The sequence below is a fragment of the Rhinoraja longicauda genome, chromosome 14 (genome assembly GCF_053455715.1).
Source record: "Rhinoraja longicauda isolate Sanriku21f chromosome 14, sRhiLon1.1, whole genome shotgun sequence".
Classification (NCBI taxonomy): Eukaryota; Metazoa; Chordata; class Chondrichthyes; order Rajiformes; family Arhynchobatidae; genus Rhinoraja; species Rhinoraja longicauda.
Window position 1 is genome coordinate 11842840 of NC_135966.1, and position 12895 is coordinate 11855734.

At 39.6% G+C, this 12895-nt stretch overlaps 1 protein-coding gene across 2 annotated transcripts in view; it reads right to left on the reverse strand.

Moving 5' to 3' along the window:
• Nucleotides 1–232: 232 nt before the first annotated feature.
• Nucleotides 233–12895, reverse strand: part of LOC144600054 (rho GTPase-activating protein 26-like) — a 133790-nt gene continuing 121127 nt past the window's right edge. For both annotated transcript variants that reach the window (XM_078411415.1, XM_078411416.1), the window contains exons 23-25: nucleotides 12739–12843; nucleotides 4119–4210; nucleotides 233–1837 (exon numbers count right to left, since the gene is read on the reverse strand). In XM_078411415.1, coding sequence (XP_078267541.1) covers nucleotides 1749–1837; nucleotides 4119–4210; nucleotides 12739–12843 — 286 coding nt within the window. In that variant the 3' untranslated portion in view covers nucleotides 233–1748. The remainder of the gene's footprint in view (nucleotides 1838–4118; nucleotides 4211–12738; nucleotides 12844–12895) is intronic.

Consider the following 12895-nt stretch of genomic DNA (forward strand, 5'->3'; position numbering starts at 1 on the left):
TTCAAATTCCTCAACTTTTCTAAGAGCTACAATCTGTACGAGCTCTACAATCCTCCAACTTGGCAACCCATAATTAGCTGCTTTGTATCATCTGTTAATGGTGCTATATATATATATATATAATATAATATAAATATATATATATAATAATCATCAAACTTTTTTAAAGAGCAAGGATTTCAATGTTTAAAAAAATGTAATGAGTAATGCTACTTAAATGACTGAGTAAAGATAGACTCTGAGTCTGTACTGCTGCCCTGATCAGGAACATTGAATCCTCTTCCGCTGCATAAATCAAACTAATTATCACTTACCAAAAAAACATTTTTATTGGCATCTGATAATATATATTTTAAAACAATTTGTTAAGAGATGATCTAACAGGCTGCAATTTGTTACAGTCAATAATATAGATGTACATCAACCATTGCCCCAAAAGTATTTCATTATCACAATCCACTAGCTTCAATAGCCTTAGTAGTTTAAGTTAGAAGCAATGACTTTTTAAAAATTAAAAGCAAAGCCACTTCTTAAAACACAATAACCATTTTAGATTTAAAATTTAAAAAGCCAAACTTTGTTTTACTGGATACAAGTATTTTGTTTGTTTCAAAGCAAATCATTTCCAACCAGCAGCAGATAATCTGTTGTCCCCTGAAAACATTAAATATGCAAGAATGAATAGATAAGCAAGAAGCTTGTTTCAACGCACATAGTCAAACCAAGGCAGCAGGTTTAGCTTTTCAACAATTGTTCGTAGATAACCTTTGGTACTACTTGCATTTGAACTTTGGAATACATTAAATGTTCTATAATACAAATGTTTGTTAGATTTGAAATTCTAAGCTTCAAGGTGATTAAAATCAAAAGGTGATTTGTTGAAAGCACAACATTTGTGTTAAATTTGATCAGTTCTGAGCAGTTTTCACCTTTACAAATCAGTATTAGCTGCTGAAGGAAATATAGTGGTTATTGCAAATGTGTGCTGCTACCTTCTCAAAGCATTTTATTCAACAGTGAAATGGCAAGGTCGTTAGAAATGTCTTCCACTTGCTTTCTCATTGTCAATTTTAAGAAACACTTCCATTCAAACCTGCATACTTATGCCTAAAATCCATTTCTTCCTTTGCATCATGTCAATTTTATGTCAAGTTTTTTTATTGCCAAATTACTGTTTATTTTGAGAAATATAGAGGTAATGCTTCCAATGTCAATGATTAACATTAAAACAAATATCGACAATAACATCTTCATTAAAATTTGGCCATTAATGTCACCATTGTCAAGTCCCTTCTGTGTTGCAATATTTCAATTGTATAATTCAATACTTTAGGTGGAAGAAATTGCAAAATTAAGGATAATACACTTCCCCTAATTAAAAAAACCCATATCATATAATACATACATCATACAGATATTTGCAACAGTTAAGTAGAATGATTATCAACACTTTATACATTCTACTACCTACCACAGATAAAATAAATCAGAATTTCAGAAACTTAAGTGTTTGAATTAAAAACAAAATCCTTAAGAAGTAATTACAGGCTCTGGTTTGATAAATTAATGGTGCATCTTATCCAAACAGGCCATTAAAATCTTGAGTTGAAATTCATTTCCGGTTCTTACAATGTCCTCATTGCATTTCTGCAATAGAATAAAATGCCAAAAACTAAAATAATGTTCATATCTTCATTGATTGTCATGGATACCATGTAATTCTCAGTAACAACGTTGCATGCCTTTGGCTATAGAAACTCAACATAATTTTCTGGAATTAGACCGGTCTTTCCATCCAGTGTCCCTTCAAGCCAACCAGGTTCCCTAGATGAATGAACTGAAAAATGCACATCAGTTATTAAAGAAGCAGATATGCTTTGTTAGGTCAACACCATAACCAAACAAATCATTTTATAATGAGTCTGGGCTTCAATAAAATAAAATATACCACATTTACAATAGCAACGAACCATATTGTTTCTCCTAATTTAGACCCACAACACCTTTGGCAGGATCGACTGGAAATTCAATTGCATATCTTTGTTTTTCAGCATTGTGCAACTGAAAAGTGTTACCCACTAGCTTTGTCCCCAGAGTAGAGCATTGCTGGGTCTTTGGGTCCAGAGTGCATGAAGTGATTTCTTTTAAAGCATTGCAGAACTTGACCACATTGACCAAGGGCCCAAATGTGACACTGCACTCTTGGGAATAATATGGTTTCATTAGCAGCCTAAGCTGGATATGGCAAGTGAGGTTACCAAATAATCATCTGATCTGACCGACCCTCCCTTCCTCCCTTCCTCCCTTTCCCTCCCTCCCTTTCCCTCCCTCCCTTTCCCTCCCTTTCCCTCCCTTTCCCTCCCTCCCTCCCTCCCTCCCTCCCTCCCTCCCTCCCTCCACATTACTGGCTCATTAGATCATCTTTAACACCTCCTATTACAATTTGTTTCCTATATTCCTACTGTATATTCAGGTAACAGCTACCTTGCACTTGTGTGCATTTGTTGGCATCAACCTTCTTATGGAAGCAGCTTTGCTACACATTGTGGCTCAACAAATTGCCTTCCAGCTGTAAATACGACAATGGGCCGGGTCAGCAAGTTCTTCCCATTATAAAAAAGTACTGGAAACATTTTGACTGCCAGCTAAACTACTTTATTGGATTAACTGGCTCGTCTATTGGTAACAATATAAACAGATTTGTCATTTATAATTTAAAATAACATTTACAAAGCACACACTACACATTAGGGGCAATTTACAATTTTTACCAAAGCCAATTAACCTACAAACCTGTACGTCTTTGGAGTGTGGGAGGAAACCAGAGCGCCCGTGGAAAACCCATGTGGTCGCAGGGAGAATATACAAACTCTGTACAGGCTCGGTGGCGCAGCAGTAGAGTTCCTGCCTTACAGCGCCAGAGACCCGGGTTCGATCCTGACTATGGGTACTGTCTGCATGGAGTTTGTACGTTCTCCGTGACCTTGAGGGTTTTCTCCGGACGTACAAGGATCGCTGGTCGGTGCAGACCTGGTGGGCCGAAGGGCTTGTTTCTGCGCTGAATCTGTAAACTAAACTGGGCACCCATAGTCGGCATCAAGGCAGCAACCTTGCCACTGTGCCGCCTTCTATATTGAATTTGAAGAAGGGTCCCAACCCAAAACGTTGTCTGTCCACTCCCTCTCCTGATGCTGCCAGATCTGCTGAGTTTTTACAGCACTTTGTGCTTTGATCAAGATTCCAGTACCTGCAATCTCATGTCCCTCGATCACATCATACTCACCCTGCATCCAGTCTGCTCATTAAAATGAACAGGACAACTGTAACTGCACCCATCTAACCTAGTGCATGTTTTGTGAGTAGAATGAAAAAATCCACAGAGTCCAATGACAATGTGTAATCAAAAAAACGCAGTGGTAGAAGTTCAGAATTCCCTGTTGACGCATGTACATGCAGAAATCCTGACACCACTCACACTTAACAGGGAAGCAGTAGCATTTCTCAGAAATATTGAGGTGAAAGTGTTTAAAGCCCTGTTTATGTTTTCATTTCCTAAATCAAACTTAATTATCTTCCATACTTTGTTGGTGACACCAGCTGTAAAACAACATTGTTTTCCCACTCGCAATGAAAAATTCTACAACATCTGTTAATGATGTTATAGCCTGCAGCAATTTTTATGGTAAATTAGGAGATGGCCAGGACAATTTTTGTCTTCTATTTCATCATACTCAATATAACCTATCCCAGCCATTAGGGAGTGCAAGGCCTAAGGTTGGAAATCAATTGGAAGCTTTTCAATTGTTGAAAAACAATATAACCTGGTACAAAATTCACACGAGTGCAAAATTCCCATTCAATGGCATTCAATTTCTTTGTACATTTAAAATGTAACTTTTGCATCTTCAGATTTCCTCTATTTTATGCCAGTTTGGTTGATTCTACTTAATTTAGAGTGCTCTACTAGAAATATGCAGAAACTCAACTACAAAGAAATATTCAGCTAAAATATAGTATATTCTTTTTATGGTAAAGTCTTACTGCTCTTAAAACAGCTGTGTTCAAGAAATTTGAATGAATAACCCGAGCTTCATTTCAGTAGAGTTGACTTCACTTACCGTTCTCAAAGATGGTTCCAGCACTAAAGGATAGTTCCGAGTCATGTTCTGCCTGACATGCATACAGGGCTCTAGCTTTGCGATTTTGTGTACTGTAAAATAATATTGGTAGTAGTATTATTATAAAATATCATTCTAATCGTAACCTGCTGAATTACCAGCCCACCATGTTCACTCTGATCCATTCCAATATCGGGAAAGCCAGTAATGACTGGAAATTAACATTTCCCCCAGAAGATTGTAGGTCTCCTTCGATCGTGATGAATGTACTTCCATTGTGTTGTGGGCTGGATAGTGCTGAAGTGCTCATTGTCCATGATCAAAGTTGGAGCATGCACTTCCTGCTTTTGTACTCAATGCCCTAACTAACCAAGGCCAGTATCCCATATGCCTTCCGAATCACTTCTCTACATGTGCTGCAGTTTTTGTGGAACTCTGGACTTCTACTCCAAGGTCCTCTGTTCATTAATGCTCCTTTTGACCCTATTATTAATGTTATGTGTCTTAGCTTCACTAGTAATTCTAAAATGTATCATCTCACATTTACCTTTTTGCCATTTCTCAGTTCATTTCACCAACACATTGTTATCACTTTGTAGCCAGGTTTGGCTTGGTATAAATTTAAATTGTCCCTAATGTGTGTAGAAGAGTGCTAAAAGTGCGGGGATCGCTGGTTGGTGCGGACTCGGTGGGCCAAAGGGCCTGTTTCCACGCTGTTTAGTATCTCTAAACTAAACTAAACATATTGATCCTTGACAAAGCCATGTGTGCTCTCTCTGATTAGCCCCTTTTGTTCCAAGTGATCATTAATCCTTTCCCTCTGAATTTTCTCCAATAACTTGGGAGGCAAAGTGGCACATCGGTAGAGTTGCTGCCTTACAGCACCAGAGACACGGGTTTGATTCTGTCTACGGGTGCTGTCAGTACATTCTCCCTTTGACAGCGTGGGTTTTCTCCTCTCCTATTTGAAAGATGTATAGGTTTATAGGTTAATTGGCTTTTGTAAATTATCCCTAGTATGCAGGATAGAACTAGTGTATCGGTGATTGCTGGTCAGCACGGACTTGGTGGGCCGGAGAGCCTGTTTCCATGCTAAATTAAACTAAACTTCCCAATCACCTCATGTTATACATATGATACTATTTGTAGGACCGCACCTGGAGTACTGTGTGCAGTTTTGGTCTCCAAATTTGAGGAAGGATATTCTTGCTATTGAGGGCGTGCAGCGTGGGTTCACTAGGTTAATTCCCGGAATGGCGGGACTGTCGTATGTTGAAAGGCTGGAGCAATTAGGCTTATATACACTGGAATTTAGAAGGATGAGGGGGGATCTTATTGAAACATATAAGATAATTAGGGGATTGGACACATTAGAGGCAGGAAACATGTTCCCAATGTTGGGGGAGTCCAGAACAAGGGGCCACAGTTTAAGAATAAGGGGTAGGCCATTTAGAACGGAGATGAGGAAGAACTTTTTCAGTCAGAGTGGTGAAGGTGTGGAATTCTCTGCCTCAGAAGGCAGTGGAGGCCAGTTCGTTGGATGCTTTCAAGAGAGAGCTGGATAGAGCTCTTAAGGATAGCGGAGTGAGGGGGTATGGGGAGAAGGCAGGAACGGGGTACTGATTGAGAGTGATCAGCCATGATCGCATTGAATGGCGGTGCTGGCTCGAAGGGCTGAATGGCCTACTCCTGCACCTATTGTCTATTGTCTATTGTAAAATCATGAAATATCTTTCCACTATCTATACAAAGTCTATAACCAAATCTGCATGAACAAGAGAAATTGGCATAATATTCTTCATCATGACCCATAAAACATTTACCAGCTGCTCTGACACTAAACACAATTAACAAAAGCATTCAACTTCGTCAACTGAAACCTGCATTACCATCATCCGAGCACTCAGTTATTTTTTATAAATAATTAATTGGTTCTTCTCTCCATTAAAATGTGGTCTAAGTTCTAAGTATTGATGGGCAATTATGTGGAGATAAAATAGCTGCTTATTTTTGAACAGGAAGGAATAATTACAAGAAAATATTAGACATTTACTGTTTTAATATTCTGAACTGTTCTTGTTTCAAGAGTTTATAATTTTATATGTTTCTAGCCTTCATTCGCTTCAACAGCCTGTTCAGTCAATGGGTGCAGTTAGGCTGAATTTTAAAGTTTATTTTCCTCAGCAGTTTTGTGGGTGAAACATGGTCGCATCTGATGGCTCACATCTGATGTTTCAGTTATATCAGCATCATCATTACTGAGATAGCGTCTTCATCTAATAAATTCAAATTGCTGAAATCAAACTGATTAAGTCCATTCTCACTCCATAGATCAGCAGCTAGCAAAGGTGGCCACATAATGACTTTGAAATCTTGGAAAATATATTTACAAGCCAGTGCCTCGGGTTGGTAGGAGTTTTCAAAGATGTCTTGGTGGATTTCACGGAGCATTGGATGGTAGCAAACAGTACAACAATATTGCACTGGTAGATTAGCGAGTAAATGTTTAAATGATAGATGTGTAATCAATCCAGCTGCTTTGTGCTGGAGGGAACTCAACTAAATGTTGGCAATTACAATCAACCTATTAGTGGACTTGATTCTTGTATACTCCTATTGTTTTGTCAATGACGTAAAGGTTTACAGTGTTAGGAAGTAGGTAATACATCAAATACACTTCTCCAATAAGCAGAGTATTTATGTGGATGGCCTAGTTAAGTTCATATCATATCATATATATACAGCCGGAAACAGGCCTTTTCGGCCCTCCAAGTCCGTGCCGCCCAGTGATCCCCGCACATTAACACTATCCTACACCCACTAGGGACAATTTTTTACATTTACCCAGCCAATTAACCTACATACCTGTACGTCTTTGGAGTGTGGGAGGAAACCGAAGATCTCGGAGTAAACCCACGCAGGTCACGGGGAGAACGTACAAACTCCTTACAGTGCAGCACCCGTAGTCAGGATCGAACCTGAGTCTCCGGCGCTGCATTCGCTGTAGAGCAGCAACTCTACCGCTGCGCTACCGTTGCTTTCCCAGACTAAAGCCTAGCTTTTATGGAGGAGTATTTGACAGTAACGAAGACTTTCAATATCTCCACCATAAAAGTTTGGATGCTACTCCAGGCAAGAAACTTAACTAGGCTATCAACATAAATACTGCACTTTCCTCTTGATGAAAATTGCCATTACTAGATACTTGTTAAGTAAATATTAATCTTTAAACAGGTTACTTGTCTCGTCGAAGGTTCTACAGCAGCTCCCTGTACAAGGGCAATATCCTAAGAATGAAATGTTTGAAAAATTATAACCATCTTCCTGTCCCTTTTAAAATCCACCATCCCTCCCTGCCTGAAGTCCGCCATAATCATCCCACTGCCGAAAAAGTCTGTCATCAGCGGTCTTAACGACTACCGTCCGGTAGCACTCACACCGGTCATCACAAAGTGCTTCGAGAGACTGGTCCTGCAGCACATCAAAGCCAGCCTCCCACCCACCTTCGACCCACACCAGTTTGCCTACAGAGCAAATAGGTCTACAGGGGATGCCATCGACACTGCTCTTCACACTGCACTGACCCACCTTGAACACCAGGGGAGCTATGTGAGGATGCTCTTCCTCGACTTCAGCTCTGCCTTTAACACGGTCATCCCGAGCAGACTGGTCACCAAACTTTCCGACCTTGGATTTTCCCAAACCATCTGCCAATGGATCAAGGACTTCCTGACCAACCGCCCCCAGACAGTCAAAATAGGCCCTCACCTCTCCTCCACCATTACACTGAGCACCGGCTCACCACAGGGCTGTGTGTTGAGCCCCATCCTTTACTCCCTCTACACTCACGACTGCGCCCCCACCCATCCCACCAACACCATCATCAAGTTCGCGGATGACACGACTGTGGTTGGACTCATCTCAGAAGGAGATGAGACAGCCTATAGGGATGAAATCCAAAGGCTGGCAGCATGGTGTTCAGTGAACAATCTGGTCCTGAACTCCTCCAAAACAAAGGAACTTATAATTGACTTTAGAAAAACCAGTGGAGATTACGACCCACTCTACATCAATGGGGTCTGTGTGGAAAGGGTACCAGCTTTCAGGTTCCTGGGTACGCACATCGCAGAGGATCTCACCTGGTCTACCAACACCATCACCACAGTAAAGAAGGCACAGCAGAGACTCCACTTCCTGAGGATCCTCAGGAAAACCAACCTGCAGGAGAAGCTCATGTTGTCCTTCTATCGCTGCACCATCGAGAGTGTGCTGGCATACTGTATAACCACATGGTATGCCAGCTGCTCAGAAAAGGACAGGAAGGCCCTTCAGAGGGTCATCACGACGGCCCAGAAAATCATCGGCTGCTCACTGCCCTCCCTGGAGCACCTGTTCAGCCTACGCTGCCTCAGTAGAGCAGGCAAAATAATAAAAGATCCATCCCACCCTGGCCACCGTCTGTTTGTTCATCTGCCCTCTGGTCGACGTTTCAGGTCGATCAAATCCCGAACAAACAGACTTAAGAACAGTTTTTACCCCAGGGCCATACGAGAACTGAACACTACCTTGCACTAGGCAACACCGTTAAAAAATCGGTCATATAATTGTATTTAATTGTATTTATGTATTTATTTGTTTTTTGCATTTATTGCATATATGTTTGTACGCACCGTCAGGATTGGCTATTTTTTAATTTCGTTGTACTCGTTGCAATGACAATAAATGAATATTATTATTATTATTATTATTATTGTTCACGGCTTGGCTCCAGGTAATAGAGAGTTTTTCCTCCGAGTCTTATGACCTTCAGTTTTACTATGGCCCCTAATCCCAGACTCAGCCCAGTGTGTATTGATTCAGCAAGGTCATCATTTGCGAGCCTTATTTATAACTCAGATTGAGGTACAAAGTGAAGTGCTAATGACTCTTACCACCACTCCTGAACATTTATTTAGTTTAAGATCTGTTTCTAGATCAACCCTTATGATGACTCTCAAAGTTTCAACATTAAAGGTTACGGGGAGAAGGCAGGAGAATGGGGTAGAGGAAAGATAGATCAGCCTTGATTGAATGTCAGACTCAATGGGCCGAATGGCCTTATTCTGCTCCTATAATTTATGAACTTATTTCCTTGCAAGTTGTGAAATGTCCTATTCTGTTAATATGTCCTTTCATGTAAAAATACCTTGATTGATATTGAGCAATAGACATTATTTCCTATTGGGTTTTACAGAGAGAAGGCTTATTTTACCTTCATTTCTCTAAACAAGAAACATAGAACATTTTTCTTACAATATAATGTTACAAGAAATATTCTTATGGCATACCATCAAAAATCAAAAGCCACAGTGCATGTTATTAACAAACATGCACCAAAATTATTATTATTATTTCCTTTTGAAGGATTGGCTTTTTTTTCAGCATTCCCACCTCCGAAACAGAATGGACTGAGTTCAAGTCAGAGTCCAAAACCTGACCTGACATGTTGCTGCTGTGATAAAGGAACATTACGCATTTACAGCTGCCATATTCAATGGAAAATTAATCCCAGGCTCCATCTGTTGTTCGAGTAGACTGAAAAAATTCTAAAGGGATCAGGAAACTTGTCTGCAGCCTTGGTCAAAAAAAACTATTCTGCTGCCTTGATCAATATTTCTTTAATATTTTATTTTGGCAAGGGTTCAGAATATACAGCTTTAAGTAACTCAATATTGCATACATAACTTTATAAAGAACAATGTTAAAATGGTACGCCAGAAAAGAGATTTAAAAATCAAAATAAATTCATGAAACATGAACTTTTTTGAAAAGATAATCCATCAGAGAAATATTGTTTAAAAACTGCAAAAAGTGTTACGTGTATGTATAAATGCAAAATCTTGTGATGTTGGCTGCTTTTCATTACCACTGAGAATAGAGTTCACAGTGAGTTCTATGAGTTCATACTTTATTCACTCAAGGTCTATCATTTTTATTCTTAAATCAAGGAATTTCAGAATTCTGCAAATGGAAAACATGGTCTGAAAGAAGTTTTTTTTTAAATGGTGGAAGAACACAATCTGTCAGGCAGCATCTGTGGAGGGAATGGACAGACATTTTGGGTTGGGCCCCTTCTTCAGATTGATGCAGTAGGGGGAGAAAGCTGGAAAAGAGAGGTGTTGATTGGACAAAGTCTGGCAAGTAATTGTAGATCCTATCACTACTCTGACAGCTCCATCTGTCTGAAGAAGGGCCCTGACCCAAAGGCCATCTGTGCGTTCCCTCCACAGATGCTGCATGATCTGCTGAGTTCATCTAGCAGATTGTTTTTTTGCTCAAGATTCCAGCATCTTCAGTTTCTTTTATCTTCATTACCACCGAGAATATTGAAAGAACCTCCAATCTATGACCAGGCTGCCGATTTGAAACTAGATCGGTCCAGATATAAGGTAAAGATACATATGTGTGTACAAATTAGCAGCAGGAAGAGACCATCTGGTCCCTCAGCCTGCTCTGTCATTCAATAAGACCATAGGTGATCTGACTATAACTTAACTCTGCTTTTCTATCTACACATAGTAACCTCTCACTCCCTTGCTTATCAAGTATGTACCTCTACCTTAAAAAAATTCAAAACTCTGTTAGCAACATCCACTGCAGAACTGATGTCTGTTTGAATTGGCAGAAACACTTCTTCCTCATTAACAATCAGTACGGGAGCACCTCAAGGCTGCGTGCTCAGCCTGCTCTACTCACTCTATACTCATGACTGTATAGCCGGACACAGTGCGAACTCCATCTTCAACTTCGCCAATGACACCACCGTTATTGGACGAATTACAGATCGTGATGAGTCAGAGTATAGAAGTGAGATCGACCGATTGACCAAATGGTGCCAGCACAACAACCTGGCTCTGGATATCAGTAAAACCAATGAACTGATTGTGGACTTTGGAAGAGGAAGGATGAGGATCCACAATCCTGTTTATATCGACAGGATGATGGTGCAGTCAAAAACCTCAAATACCTGGGCGTACAGATTTCCAAAGACATTTCCTGGACCCAGCACACTGATGCAATTATAAATAAAGCACATCAATGCCTCTACTTCCTGAAAAGATTACGGAGATTCGGTATGTCAGAGAGGGTTCTCTTGAACTTCTACAGGTGTGCAGCAGAGAGCATATTGACTGGTTGCATCACGGCCTGGTTCGGCAACTTGAACGCTCAGGAGCAAAAAAGACTGCAAGAAGTTGTGAACACTGCCCAGTCCATCACCTACTCTGACCTCCCCACCATTGAAGGGATTTATCAGAGTCGCTGCCTCAAAAAGGCAGCCAGCATCATCAGAGACCCACACCACCCTAGCCACACACTCATTTCACTCCTCCCATCAGGAAGAAGGTACAGGAGCCTGAAAACTGTAACGTCCAGGTTCAGGAACAGCTTCTTCCCTACAGCCATCAGGCTATTAAACACTACAACCTCAAATAAGCTTGCTTTGAACTACAATAGACTATTATTATTATTGTTATTATTGCACTACTATTGTTTGTTTTTTGTGTGTACCTCTGTGTGCGTGTGTATATATGTATAAATGACCTTTTTTTTCTTTCTCAGTTATCATATTGTTTACTATGTTTACATATTCTGTTGTGCTGCAGCAAACAAGAATTTCATTGTTCTCTCTGGGACATATGTCAATAAAACACTCTTGACTCTTGAAAATGGCTTTTAAATGTTGTTATAGTACCTGCCTCAAGCACCTCATCCGGCAGCTTGTTCTATATACCCACCAAGTGTTCTAACTAAATCACTCTTCGGCTTATTTTTAAATAATTTCAAAACGCACAGAAAAGATGACATATATAAACACAAAACAACACAATGTCAGAGGGCACTCTGCAGGAATGTTACAAACAGGAATTGCCTGCAGATGGAATGACAGCCAGATGTGCTTATTTTAACAAACAGCTTGCATTCTAATATAGTGTGCAAAATTGCACAGAATGAATATTTAGTAATCAAGGGTATATATGACTGCCACAGAGACCAACTGCAGAATGTCATTGATAACAATACAACTACACTTGAAATAATGCTTGTACAAATAAACTCTTTATTCCCTAATTTATGCACACGTGGAGGATTCAAGGGTGAAAAGGTTGCTGTGAAATTGATTGAATTCCAACATGTATTAAATTAGTGGTAAGAAAGCTTAAGGCTAATTTCTTTGTACATCCAACCTGAAATTTAAAACAAGAGCACATTATCAAACAAGGTATTTTAATATAATTAGAAATTGTTTCTGAACCAATTTATGACACTGAACTGAAGATTTAACTGCAATAATGAATAAGTCATAAATATTTGAATGTAAATCGCCAAAAGTTTCCACTTAAATACAATCTCAATCTTGAAGATAATATAAATTAGGTAAAATGCACCATGTTATAGTTTAGACATTTCCCGTTAAGTGACAAGCTTAACTTTCTGTGACAGAAAATATCAATGCAAAACTATAACCCAAAGTGCAGAATTGAACAAAACTGTTAAAAAAAAACATTTTTGGAAGAAGGTTGAGTTTTGCCCAGTGCATAAAAATTAACAAAGCTGAAAATAAAATAAACTGGTACCAAACCTGAGAGGGGAAGAGTCGCTGGAGGAAACAGGAACTGGACTTGAGGGTGCTGAAACCATAGGCGATGTGGGTGATAGTGGTGAACTGGGACTGGGAGGAAGAGGACTAGAAAATAAGCAAGAGTATTAAAAACTGAAAAACAAATTAAAATAATGTT